General features: G+C 35.7%; 1 protein-coding gene across 1 annotated transcript in view; it reads right to left on the bottom strand.

The window, feature by feature from the left end:
• The window catches only part of ELP3 (elongator acetyltransferase complex subunit 3), a 145,085-nt gene that overhangs the window by 50,921 nt on the left and 80,293 nt on the right, over nucleotides 1-13,871 (bottom strand). Inside the window, exon 11 of the mRNA XM_077152883.1 lies at nucleotides 9,383-9,473. Coding sequence (XP_077008998.1) covers nucleotides 9,383-9,473 — 91 coding nt within the window. The remainder of the gene's footprint in view (nucleotides 1-9,382; nucleotides 9,474-13,871) is intronic.

The raw sequence follows: 13,871 nt of genomic DNA, 5'->3' as shown, positions 1-13,871 counted from the left end.
CTATTTTGTTGCATGTTTTAGAACATCATTCCTTTTCAGGGCTGAATAATATTCCATAAAAATTATGTATATACAACATTTCGTTTGTCTATTAATAAGGTGATGGACACTCTGGCAATCGTGAATAATGCCACTACATAACATTAGTGTGAAAATATCTGTTTGAGTCTCTGCGTTCTATTTTTCTGGGTATATACTTAGTTATGGGATTGCTAGGTCATATGGTAATTCTTTACTAAGTTTCTGAGGAACTGCCAAACTATCTTTCACAGTGGTACAACATTTTACATTGCCACCAGCTATAAGTAAGTGTTTCTATTGCTCCACAATATCTTCCAAAATGTGTAATTTTCTCTTTTTCTGATGGCAGTCCTCTAATGGGTATGAAATGGTGTGGTTTTGATTTGCATTTCCTAAAGGTTAATGAGGTTGAGCATATTTTCATGTGATTTCTGGCCATTTGTATATCTTCTTTGGAGAGATAACTATTCAAATCTTTTGCCCATTTTAAAACTGGGTTATCTGTTTGTGGTAAAGCTGAAGAATTTCTTTACATATTCTAGATATTAAACCTTTATTGGATTTGTAGTTTCAAAATACTTTCTCCATTGTATAAGCCGTCATTTTACTTTCATGAAAAGTACTATGAGGTCCAGAAGTTTTAAATTTTGTTGAGGTCCCATTTATGTATTTTTTCTTTTGTTGCTGGTACTTTGGGTATGATGTTTAAGAAGCCTCAGATGCTTCCCTATGGTTCCTTTTAGGAGCTTTATAGTTCTATGCCTTATATTTAGGTCTTGGATCCATTATGAGTTGATTTTTATATCTGAGCTGTCCTTCTTTCTTTTGCAAATGGAGATCCAATTTTCCCAGCACCATCTGTTGAGGAGACTTAATTGAGTAGTTCTTGGCCCCTTGCCAAAAATCAGTTGGACATAAATGTAAGGGCTGATTTCTGAGCTCTCAATTCTATTTCATTGGTCTGTAAGTCTATTCTTGTGCTGTACCACGCTGTTTTGATTACTGTAGCTTTGTAATAAGTTTTAAGACAAGGAAGTTTTTGAGTCCTCCAACTTCATTCTTTTTCAAGATGGCATGGGTTATTTGGTACCCCCTACACTTCCATATTAACTTGCTGATTGGCCTTTCCATTTATGCCAGGAGGGTTGGTGGAATTTTGATTGGGATCATGCTGAACCTATAAATCAATCTGGATGGAACTGACAGCTTGACAATATTTAGTCCTCCAATCCATTAACATGGAATGTCCCTTCATTAATTTAGGTCTTCTGTGAGTTCTTTTAGCTATATTTTGTAGCTTTCTGTGTACAAGTTCTTTTTTTAGTTCAATGAATTTTTATTGAAATATAATCATCCAAAGTATACAGTGGTTCACAGTATCATCACAAACCTTTGTATTCATTATTACAACCATTTTTTAACATTTTCATGACTCCACAAAAATGAAAGTAAAAAAGAACACCCCAAACATCCCATCCCACACTAAACAATAAACCCTATTGTTTATTTTTTGTCTTTCTTTTCTCACTCATCTGTCTATAGATTGGATAAAGGGAGCGTCAGTCACAAGCTCTGCACACTCACACATTAACACCTTAAAAGCTCTATAGTTATTCAATCATCTTCAAGAATCAAGGCTATTAGATTACAACTCATCAATTTTAGGTATTTCCCTCTAGCTACTGTAATACACCAAAAACTGAAAGGGGATGTCTATATACTGTATAAAGATAACCTCCAGAATGATCTCTCAGCTCTATTTGAAATCTCTCAGCCACCGAAACCTTTACTTTGTTTAATTTCTCTTCCCTGTTTTGGTCAAGAAGGCTTTCTTACTCCCACAATGCCAGGAGCACACTTATCCCCTGGGAGTCATGTTCCACATAGTGGGGAGGGCAGTAAGCTCATCTGCAGAGCTGGTTAGAGAGAGAGGCTACATACGCACAACAAAAGAGGTTCTCTAGGGATGAGTCTTAAGCATAATCATAAGTAGGTTTAGCTTCTCCACTGCAGAAATAAGTTTCATAAGGACAAGCCCAAGATCTAGGGCCTGGCCCATCAAACTGGTAGCCCCCAATGACTGCGAGAATATCAGGTCTTCCCCAGGTGGGGAAGTTTAATATTTCCCCCTTTTCCCCAGTCCCTCAGGAGGACTTTGCAAATACTTTTTAATCTTCTGCCCAGAATACTCTCGGATGCATTGGGGCATCCCACCAACCACTACAAACCAACAAGATCTCACTTCCTATCCCTGGTTCCATATAATTAAAATGTTGTAATAAGCTGACCACACAAGTTAGATTAGATAGTATGCCACTGAAAATATAAATTTTGCACCAAATAAACATCCTTTCCTTTGGTTTCTGTGTACAAGTTCGTAACATTCTGTGTACAAGATTTATTCTAAGATATTTGATACTTTTAGTTGCTATTAAAGAGGGTATTTTATCTTGATTTCTTCTTCCAATTGTTCTTACTAGTGTATAGAACCACTAGTAATTTTTGCATGTTGATCTTTTACCCTACCACTTGGCTGAATTTGTTTATTAGCTCTAGTAACTTTGTTGTAGAGTTTTTAGGATTTTCTCTATATAGGATCATGTCATCTATAAATTGTGAAAGTTTAACTTCTTTTCTTATGTGGATGCCTTTTATTTCTATTCTTTGCTAACTGCTCTGGCTAGAACTTCTATGTGGAGTAATAGTGGTGACACTGGGCATTAATGTCTTGTTCTTGATATCAGAGGGAAAGCTTTCAGTTCTTCACCATTAGGTAGGATGCTAGTTGTGGGCTTTTAATATATGCTCTTGTTCTAGTTTGCTAGCTGCCAAAATGCAATATACCAGAAGCGGAATGGCTTTTAAAAAGGGGAATTTAATAAGTTGCAAGTTTACAGTTCTAAGGCTGAGAAAATTAAAATTAAATTTTAATTTAATTTTACATTTCTATAGACAATTACAACAAGTCAATAGAAATGTCCAATCGAAGGCATCTATGGAAAGATATCTTGGTTTAAGAAGGCTGATGAAATTCCCGGTTTCTCTCTCAAGTGAGAAGGCATATGGCAAACACGGTCAGGGTTTCTCTCTCATCTGGAAAGGCACATGGCAAACACAGCATCATCTGCTAGCTTTCTCTCCTGGCTTCCTGTTTCATGAAGTTCCCTAGAAGGTGTTTTTCTTCTTTATCTACAAAGGTCACTGGCTTCTCATGGCTATGTCACTCTGCAATGTTCTGTCATCCTCTGCTCTCTGAATCTCTCCTTTTCTCCGAAATGTTTCCTCTTTTATAGCATTCCAGTAAACTAATCAAGACCCACCTGGAATGGGTGGAGACACGTCTCCACCTAATCCAGCATAACAACCACTCCTGATTGAGTCACATCTCCAGAGAGATGACCTAATTACAGTTTCAACACACAGTACTGAATAGGGATTAGAAGAAACGGCTGCCGTTATAAAATGGGATTAGGATTATAAAACATGGCTTTTCTAGGGTACATTTTCAAATCGGCACAGCCTTTATCATGTTGCGTAAATTTCCTTCTATTCTTAGTGTTCAAAAGGTTTTTTCAAGAAAGGGTGCTGTATTTTCCAAATACCTTTTTCTGCACCAATGAAGATGATCTTGTGGGTTTTTCCCTTTGTTCTATTAATGTGGTATATTATATTAATTGCATTTTCTTATGTTGAACCACCCACCCTTCCATACGTGGATAAATTCCATTTGATCATGGGTTGTAATTCTTTTAACGTGCTCTTGGGTTCAGTTTGCTAGTATTAGGTTGAGAATTTTTCCATCTATATTCATAAAAGATAATGGTCTGATGACACCCAGGGGTGAAAGTCTCCCTGACAATGTGGGATATAACTCCCAGCTATGAGCCTGGCCCTGGCACTGTGGGATCAATAATGCCTTCTTGATCAAAGCACGGAAAAGAATTGTAACAAGTAAGATATCAGTGGCTGAAAGAGTTCAAATAGAGTCGAGAGGCTACTTTGTAGGTCACTCTTGTGCAAGCTTCTGTTACACACTGCAACCTATCATAACTTGCCGAATCCCAGCCAAAACCATTCCTGCCAATCCTAAAGCACACCCGGGACATTATATAAGATTCTACAAAGGTTCCATGCACTAGGATAACTTTCCAGAAGGGCCCCTAGACCAGGTAAGTCCTGAAATGCAGAGTGGCCTGCCTCTTCAGACCCTCAACATGCAGTTCCAACCCCCTATATTTCATATTATTGACAGCACTTTTCAACATAAAAAAGTTAGAATGGGCAAAGTCCAAATACTCCTAAAGATTGACAGAAAGATCAAAGGAGAAGGTAGAGTTATAACAGAGAAGACAGGATTTAACAAATGAATGTGACTGCTGAATCATTATATTGGTATGTCTTTTAGTCTCCAGTGTCTTGAAGCAGTTAGAAGTAAAAACCTAAAATTGTAGAATTGTAACCCAAACCAAACTCTGAAATCTGCTCTACAATTGTTGCGGTGTGCTCTCAAATTTATTGTTTTTGTATATATATATATATATATGTTGTTTTTCACAATTAAAGAAAATGATCTATAATTTTCTGTTTTTTTTTTTCTGGTATCTTTATCTGGCTTTGGATTGAGAGTGATATTGGCTTTGTAGAAAGAATTAGCGGGTGTTTCCTCCTCTTTAATAGTTTGGAAGAGACTGAGCAGGACTGGTGTTAATTTTTCCTGGAATGCTTCGTAACATTCCACTGTGAAACCACCTGGTCCTAGGCTTTTATGTGTTGAGAGGTTTTTGATTATTAAGCCAAGCTCTTTACTTGTCTTGGTTTGTTGAGACTTATTCTTGATTCAGTGTAGGCAGTTTGTGTGCTTCTATGAATTTGTCCATTTTATCTAGGTTATCTCGAGTGCTGGCATTCATAATATCCTCTTTTTCCCAACCCAGTGGGGTTGGTATTAATGTCCCCCTTTCCACTGCTTATTTTAATCATCTGTGTCCTCTCTTTTTTTCTTCATCAGTTTAACTAAAGGGTTGTCTATTTTATTCATCTTTTCAAAGAACCAATTTTGGTTTTGTTCATTTTAGTGCTTCTTTCTCCATTTCGTTTCTCTTGACTCTAGTATTTGTTATATTCTGTCAACCGTTCACTTTGGTTTTGGTTGGCTCTTCTTTTTGTAGTTCTTTTAGTTTTGAAGTTAGGCCTCATTATGAAATCTTTCTTTTTAAATGTAAGCCAAAGAGCAATAAACTTCCCTCTCAGCACACTGCCTTTAATGCATCCCATGAGTTTCGGTATGCTGTATTTTAATTCACCTAAAAATATTTCCCAATTTGTTGTGTGATTTCCTCTTTAAATCATTGGTGGGTAAGAATGTTTTTAAATTTCCACATATTTGTGAATTTACATTTCTTCCTCTGTTACTCATTTTAGCTTCATTTCATTGTAATCAGTAGACTGTATCATTTCAATATTTTCTAACTTATTAAGACTTGTTTTGTGACCTGAGATATATCCTGGAGAATGATCCATGTGCACTTAAAAAGAATATGTATTCTGTTGCTTTTGGGTGAAGTATTATATACATGTCCGTTAGGTCTAGCTGATTCAGACTATTGTTCAAGTCTTCTATTTCTTCTTTTTCAAGTCTTCTAAACTAGATATACTATCCATTATTGACAGTGGTGTATTCAAGTCTTCTTCTGTTAAATGTAGAATTGCCCGTTTCTAACTTCAAATCTGTCAGCATTTGCTTCATGTATTTTCTGGCTCTGCTGTTACATGCATTTATATTTATAATTGTCACATCTTTTTTCTGAATCAAACCTTTTTAAGTTTATAATGATTGTCTTGCTTGCTCATAACAGTTTTTTATTTAAAGTCTATTTTACCTGATATTAGTTTAGCTATGCCAGTTATCTTTTTGTTATTACTTGCATGGTATATTTTTTTCTGTCCTTCCACTTTCAACCTGCTAACATTTTCTAATTTAGGGTGAGTTTCTTTTAAATAGCACATAGTAGGGTCATGCTGTTTTATTCCTTCTGCCAGTCTCTGCCCTTTGACTAGAGAGTTCAATCTATTTACATCTGAATTTACTACTGAGAAGGCAGGACTTTCTTCCGCCATTTTGCTATTTACCAAAAAGTCTTTGTAAGTCATTTATTTGTCCCTCAATTCTTCCATTAATTCCAGTCTTCATATTTATTTGATTTATTTTCTTTGTAGAATTCCTTCTCATGCATCTGGACATATTTTTCATATACCATCCATTGGTTACTATGAAGTTTAAATATATAACAATAATATTTGATTTGGTTACAACTTGAATTCAAGAGCATACACATATACTGTTCCTATACCCCTCCGCCCCCCCACCTTTTTATATACTCATAAGAAATTACATCTTTGTACACTGTATGACCAGAACCACAGATTTATCATTACTTTTTATGTTTTTGCATTTCAGCACCTGTAGGAAGTAAGACATGGAGTTACATACCAAAAATAAAATATAATAGTTCTGCATTTACCCCAAATGTTACCTTTACCGGCAGTCTTTATTTCTTCATGCTGTTCTGAACCACTGTCTAATGTTCTTTCTTGCGTCTGAGAATTCCTTTTAGGATTGCTTGTAATGCAGGCTAAGTGGTAGTGTACCCCCTCAGTTTTGTTTATCTGGGAATGTCTTAATTTCACACTCATTTTTGAAAGAAAGTCTTACCAAATATGAAATTCTTAGTTGCCAATTATTTTTTGCACATTTTCAGCACATTAAGTATTTCAACCCACTGTCTTCTTGCCCAAAGTTTCTGATGAGAGACCGCCACTTAATCTAACTGTCCTCCCTTGTACATAAAAGTTGCTTTTCTTTTGCAGCATGACAGTTTGATTAGTATATAATAAGACACATTTTTCTTCAAATTTATCCTATTTGGTGTTCTCTGGGCTTCTTAGATGTACATATTTACATCTTTTGCAAAGTTTGGGAAGTTTTCTGTCATTATTTCTTTGAATATTCCTTCTGCCTTTTCTCTCTTTTTACTTCTACCTTTGGGAATGCCATAATGCATAAAGTGATGCTTGACAGTGTCCCAGGGGTCTCTTAGGATATTTTCACTTTTCATAATACTTTTTTCTTTCTGCTCCTCAGCCTGGCTCATTTGAATGCTTTGTCTTCAAGTTTGCTAATTCTTCTTCTGCCAGCTCTTATCTGTTGTTGAAACTCTCCAGGGTATTTTTCATTTCATTTACTGTGGTCTTGAACTCCAAATAGTTCAGTTTGGCTGTGTTGTAAAATTTTTCTCTCTTTACTGAGAGTCTCATATTGCTTATTCATTGTTTTCCTGATAGTGCTTAGTTTTTTCTTCATCTCCTTGGGTTTTTATATAAAGATAATTATTTTAAAGACATTGTCCATTTATTTCTAGAGTCTGGTCCTCTTCATTGATGTTTTCTGATTTTTATTCTCCTCCTTTGGATGGGCCAACATTTCCTGTTTCTTTGTCCTGTAATCTTTTGCTATACATGGTACAGTTTAATATTTTATAATTTTAACTCTGGGATTTAATCCTTTAAATGTTTCTTCAGTTTGGAACCAGCTGGTGATAAGATAGCAATTTTCTTGTGTCAGCCCTCCTATCAGAAAAGTTTGTCAACCGCAAATGCAAAGTGGTTTGTTCTTCCTTTCTTTTCTGCACCCATGTCTTGTCCTGGGCTTGTACTTGCTAGCAGCCTCAGAAAACTGCCATGTTTACAGGAGCTTGAATGCTTCCTCTACTTCCCAGGAGACAGATCTGCTCACTCTCCAGGTGCTGCACTGCTGGACTTAAGGCAGGTAAGCCTTTGCCTCAACCGTTTATTACACTGCTTTGGTTGTCTCGAGTTGCTTTTGCCTGACAGGTAATTCCTGGGAAGGGGGTATTCTGGAGAGGCGTTTACCAAGTCAACCCTTCCCAGCTTGAACAATGCCAGGAAACTGGGAGCACTGGCCTGCTCCATGCCCTGAGGGTGGGGGGGGGTGAGGGAGGGGCCAGGAAGGGTGCCTGCAGTTTCTTCCCTGGCTCCCCAGAGCTGTACTCTCTTGACCTGCCCAGCTAATGCAGCTCTTTAACCATCCTCCAGAACTCTGAGGAAACTTACAGTCATTAAGCCTCCTCCATCACTTTTTTTTTTTTTTAATTTTTTTATTTTACATGGACAGGCACCGGGAAACAAACCTGGGTCCTCTGGCATGGCAGGCAAGCATTCTTGCCTGCTGAGCCACCGTGGCCCTCCTCCATCACTTTTATCTGGTGTATAATGGAACAGTGGCACCCCTCAGAGCTGGAACCCCAGGAATCCAAAGTAGGTAATCAAAAAATGTGATCAGTGATCAGTCTGTACCCACCTTGGATCTTGGGGAAGTGAATTTTTATGTTCCTTTCTGTCACCAGCAAACTATGTCAGGGGTCAGACCCCCTTGCTGTGAGAGTGGAAGCTGCACAATGGTAACCACCATGTACAGAGAACAATTTACTGGTACTTACAGTAACTTACTATTCTCTTCTTTTCTCTTATCCCTGGAGTTTGTACAGTTTTCTACTAGACTATGGAGTTTCAAAATAGTTGATTCAGACAACTGTTTAATAAGTCTATTTAACAGTTGTTCTGGTGGAGGGACTGATTCCTGGAGCTTCCTACTCTGCCGTCTTCCCACAATCCTCCCTCCTGGCTTCTTTCTTAAGTAGCTATAAGTCGTGGTTTTGGGTATTGAGTTTTGAACCATACTGTGAATAAAGAATCATGTATAGTGATTGTTAAAATACAGACTACTAGACTGTCAGTACTTCCAGAGTTGGCACAGAGGAAGTGCTTAACAAATATTTGTTAAAGATGTGAGTAAATAGACAAGGGATGGGGAGGTGGTATGAGGGGACTAGTACTTGAGGGTAATAATAATGCTTGGTAATTACTACATGCCTATTATATCTGTCTCTCAGGTGAACACAACTTCATTTGAGGAACCATATCTTATAATTCTATAACCTCTAGTCAAGAGTTGAACACACAATACTGTAAGGGAAAAAATGTAAAAAAAAAAAAAAGTGAGCACATAGTTAGCAATCTGAATTGGTAGAAAAAGTAGATATTAAACTGACAAACCTACACTCTGGTTGAAGGCAGAAGGATTTGATAAAGGGCTAGATAGGACTCAATTGCTGCAACCACTAGTTTCAATTTCACATGTTACAACAGTATGAATGCTTGAAAAATGTGTAAGCTAGCTTTTTTATTTGACTTTTAAGATTAATTTTAAAGTGTGATAGTTTTTAAGGGTATTTCAGATTGCTTTGGTTTTAACAGTTATGATCAAATAGCCACATTTACTTACCTGTATTCCAAGGTCTTTCATTCTTGCAAATGCCAGTTCTCTCAAATTACCATGTTCTACTCCTGAGCTGACTAAGGGCATTGGAATATCTCTGTAGGAGAAAAACATGAGCCATTACGAAACAAGTCATTCACTATAGCAAAAAGGCAGGCACATTAAAAAAAGAAAAAGTAAAAAGCAACCACCTATAAAGCAGACCATATATAAAGCAAAATATGGAGCGACTCCGTATTCTAACCAGGAAGTAAGGTTTACGGCTTTATCACTCAGTTTTCTCATCTATGAAATTATGATCTTTATCTACCTCTCAGGGTTTTTATGAGGAACACTTAATGAAAAAACAAATACCTAATAACCACTAGTAATGATTTTAGGGTAAAGAGTTATTTGTACTAAATAAAAGAAGAAATAAAACTTTTTATAAAATTCAATTTGTTTAAAGAGGAGAAATAACAATTACTATTAGCATGCTGCTTTATAGTTTACAAACACTTTCCTATATAGTTGCCAAGTGACAAATAAGCAGGAAGCTCAAAAATCTGGCTTAGCCGCCATCAATTTGTGCCAAAGAACAGACACAAAGGATAGAATGAATTTCTACCCCTTTTCCCAAAAGCTAAATTAAGAAGCGACTCTATATTCGTTCTATATTAGGAGACTGACAGCTTGCCTAATGATAAGAGAAGATAAAATTTATTTCCTGGCCTTAATATATCATACAATGAGTGCCAAGCATCAAGGAAATGTCAATCAAAAGTTAAAGATATGAGTTCCATTATAGTAGCCCTAATACCCTCTTGTAGACAAAAATCAGTATCTAAAGATGAAAATTAAAAAGAGAAATCTGAATTAAGAATATATTCAGCACATCTGCTTCCTAGTCAGACAAGTTCCCAATTTGTTTTGTCTAATATTTGGTTGATTAGAAGGAAGACTTGATTACCAATTATCCTTCCTTCCCATTTTTTGCTTTTAAAATAACTTGAGTCTTTTTCTCTTCTTTTCATTTATCCCTTCAATGTTAAATACCATTAGCTAATTCATCAATTTGATTCTAATAAGATATTCCTTGCTCATAAGTATCCACAAGCCAATCAATTAACATGAAGAGTTCTTATACAATAAATCTACTAGGCTCTAAAATCTAAAGGAAGCCAAAATTCTTTAAGACAATGAGATACCAGGGGATTCAAACTAAGAGACATAAGAAAAAACAAAACACCTCACTGTATTAGAGTGATTAGAGTTAGTATATAAGATTTACTTGTATTTTTCAGTAAAAGAAGTTAACTTTCTATATTTGGAACTATAATTTCTTAAAATTAAATACAAATTAGAGTTAGTAATCAGTTGAAGCTGAATGAAACTACTTAAATAAAAAATTTGGTTTATTTTAGCAGAATATGCAAATAGATGGTTTTACATATTTTTAGTTTCCTATTATAAGCCAAAGTTAAAGCCATTCAAGTATTCTTTTTTATACTGAAATATTTTATATATAATTGTAAATAATTTTTTTATTTTCACAACCTAAAGTAAAAATGTGGATTTTTATATTGTTATACATGGTACAAAATTAATTTGATAAAACCAATGACCTCGTACCCTTTACATGATAAATACTTTGTTGGGCATCAGTATCACTGAGGCAAGTTAAAACAACTGGTAGTGGATGATGGAGGGTAGTAAAGGGGGACTAAAAAAATAGGAGGAGGCAATTAAGACAAATTTAGTGGAAAGAGACAGAATTCCTGGAGGAATGGTGGGTAGTTGTGTCTGGGTATTCTGGACTGAAAGATCAACATTGTATGTAGGGAACTATGCACTGAAAATCAATCAGAAAATCTTAAATTTTTAAGCAGGGGTATCTACTGTATTCTCATTAGCTCTGTTTCAAGTAGAAAACATTGAAGGTGATGATCCAGGTTAATGGTTACTCAAGAGACCTGGCCACACCTACCCAGAGCAGAGAGAGGCTGTAGAACATATCTCCTAACAAACAGCCAGGTGTCCCTTCAATGCTACAACAGGAAAATTTACCTCAATCAACTCCACAACCATAAACAATGTGCTTTTGGTCTGTTCATATGCTATTGTCTCCTCTCTCTGTTCAAATTAAACTTTTCTACCAGTAAAAAATTGATTGCATTATCGTTAATTATCACAGTTTTATACTTTCTCTCTTTTTTACCACCACACAAGGTTCAAAAATTGCTCTAATTTATAAAACAACATACTGTGAAACTTAATAGGGGAGACTTTAGGTAAGTTTTAAAGACATGGAATTCATTAATAAGTAGTAACGGCAAAAACCATAAACTGACTAAAAAAAAAGATTTAGACAGACTTTTAAGTAGCAGTCATAAAAGGCGGATAGACTTTGGAGTTACCAGACTTCTATTTAACATAAGGGAATACAAACAGACCTTTCTATGGCTTTTTAAAAAAAGATGTTTGTTGGCAAACGACAATTAGCTTAGGTAGCTTCTAAAGCTTGCCGGTTTCCCAGGCACTGGGTATGATGGCCTAAATCCCTTGAAAGGTGACCAAAGTATGGAATCTGGGGAGTCACCATGGTCCACAGCTATCTGGTTGTCTGGTAATAGTTTCAAAATTAGGATGTGAGATCCACACATTAAAAACAGTTTCTGGTGCCAAGACAATTCAGTGGGGGAAAAAGTCTTTTCAACAAATGATGCTAGGAAAACCTGATGTCTCCATGCAAAAGAATGATGCTGGACCCTTCCCCATACCATACACAAAAAATCAACTCAAAATGGGTAACAACAGACCTAAACGTAAGAGTTAAAACTATAAAACTCTTAGGACAAAACAGGAGTAAATCGTCAAGACTCTGGATTAGACAGTGGTTTCTTATGACACCAAAAGTACAATTTACAAAAGAAAAAATAGATTAGGCTAGATTAAAATTAAAAACCTTTGTCCTGCAAATGATACCATCAAGCAAGTGAAAAGATAACTCAGAATGAGAGAAAATACAATATTTATACATAGATAAATATGATGAGTTATATCTAGAATATATAAAGAACTCTTAAAACTCACTAATAAAAAGACAGCCCAAAAATGGGCACACGATCTGGTAGATATTTCCCAAAGAAGATAAAGAAATAGTCAACAAGTTCATGAAAAGATATTCAATATCATTAGCCATCAGGGACAAGCAAATCAAATCCACAATGAGATACCCTTCACACTCACTAGGATAGCTTTAATCAAAAAGAAGGACATTAAAAAGTGTTGGTGAGGATGTAGCCTTTTACATTGCTGCTGGTGGGAATGTAAATTGATGCAGTCAGTCTGGAAAACAGTTGGCAGCTCCTCAAAAAGTTAAACATTAAGTTGCCGGTATGATTCAGGAATTTTGCTCTTAGCAATATATTCAAGAGAAATGAAAACACATGCCCATTTGTTTTCAATGGGCTCGTACACAAATGTTCATAGCAGCATTATTCATAATAGCTAAAAAGTAGAAACAATACCAATGTCCATCAACTGATGAATGGCTAAAAGTAGTATGTCATTACAACGGAATGTGAGCAATAATGAAAACAAATTAAGTGCTGATATATATTACAACATGGAATGAACCTTGAAAACATAATGCTAAGTGAAAGAAGCCAGTTACAAAAGACCACATACATAAATTATATAATTGCACTTATAGGAAATGTCCAGAATAGTCAAATCTATAGAGAAAGAAAGTAAATTAATGGTTGCTTAGGGCTGGGGAAAGGGTAGAGGGAATGGGATATGACAGCAAATAGATACAGATCTTTTTTTGGGGGGGGGGTATGAAAATGTTTTAAAATTAGATTGTGGGTTATGATTGTACAAGTCTGTTAATACACTAAAAAACACTGAATTGTATATTTCAAATGGAGGACTTTTATGGTATAGGAATTATATCTCAAAAAAGCTGTTTAAAAAATAGATTGTACCTAAGGGAGGTGAGAATGCATTTCTAACAACAGGATATTTAACTAGTTTCCTATTTTCCAAAAACCTTCTATAAATATTTTAAAACTTTTTTTTCAAAAATTTCAAAGCTACCCAAAAGTTAGAAGAACAGTACAAAGAGCTCTTGCATCCTGTTTGCCCAGATTCCCTGGGTGTTAATATTTTACTGCATTTGCAGACATGTTTGCAGGCTTGTGATCTGTCTTGCTGTCTCTATATAAGTATGTATACATGTTTATTCTTTTCTTGACTAGTTATCCCATCATCCTCAGTGTGTGCATCATCAAAACAAGGACACTCTCTTATATTATCATCATGCAACCCTTCCAATTAGGAAACCAACACTAATACAAAACACCACATATATATACACACCGTATTTGAATCTCTCCCACTGTCCCAACAATATCTTTCTTTTAATAGTCATGTCTCATCAGTCTTTTTCAACGTGACACAATTCCTCACTTCAGTCTTTCCTTTCCTCTCTTGTTCTTGATAGTCTTAAAGA

The sequence above is a fragment of the Tamandua tetradactyla genome, chromosome 3 (genome assembly GCF_023851605.1).
Source record: "Tamandua tetradactyla isolate mTamTet1 chromosome 3, mTamTet1.pri, whole genome shotgun sequence".
Taxonomy (NCBI): domain Eukaryota; kingdom Metazoa; phylum Chordata; class Mammalia; order Pilosa; family Myrmecophagidae; genus Tamandua; species Tamandua tetradactyla.
This window is presented reverse-complemented; position numbering and strand designations above follow the sequence as displayed.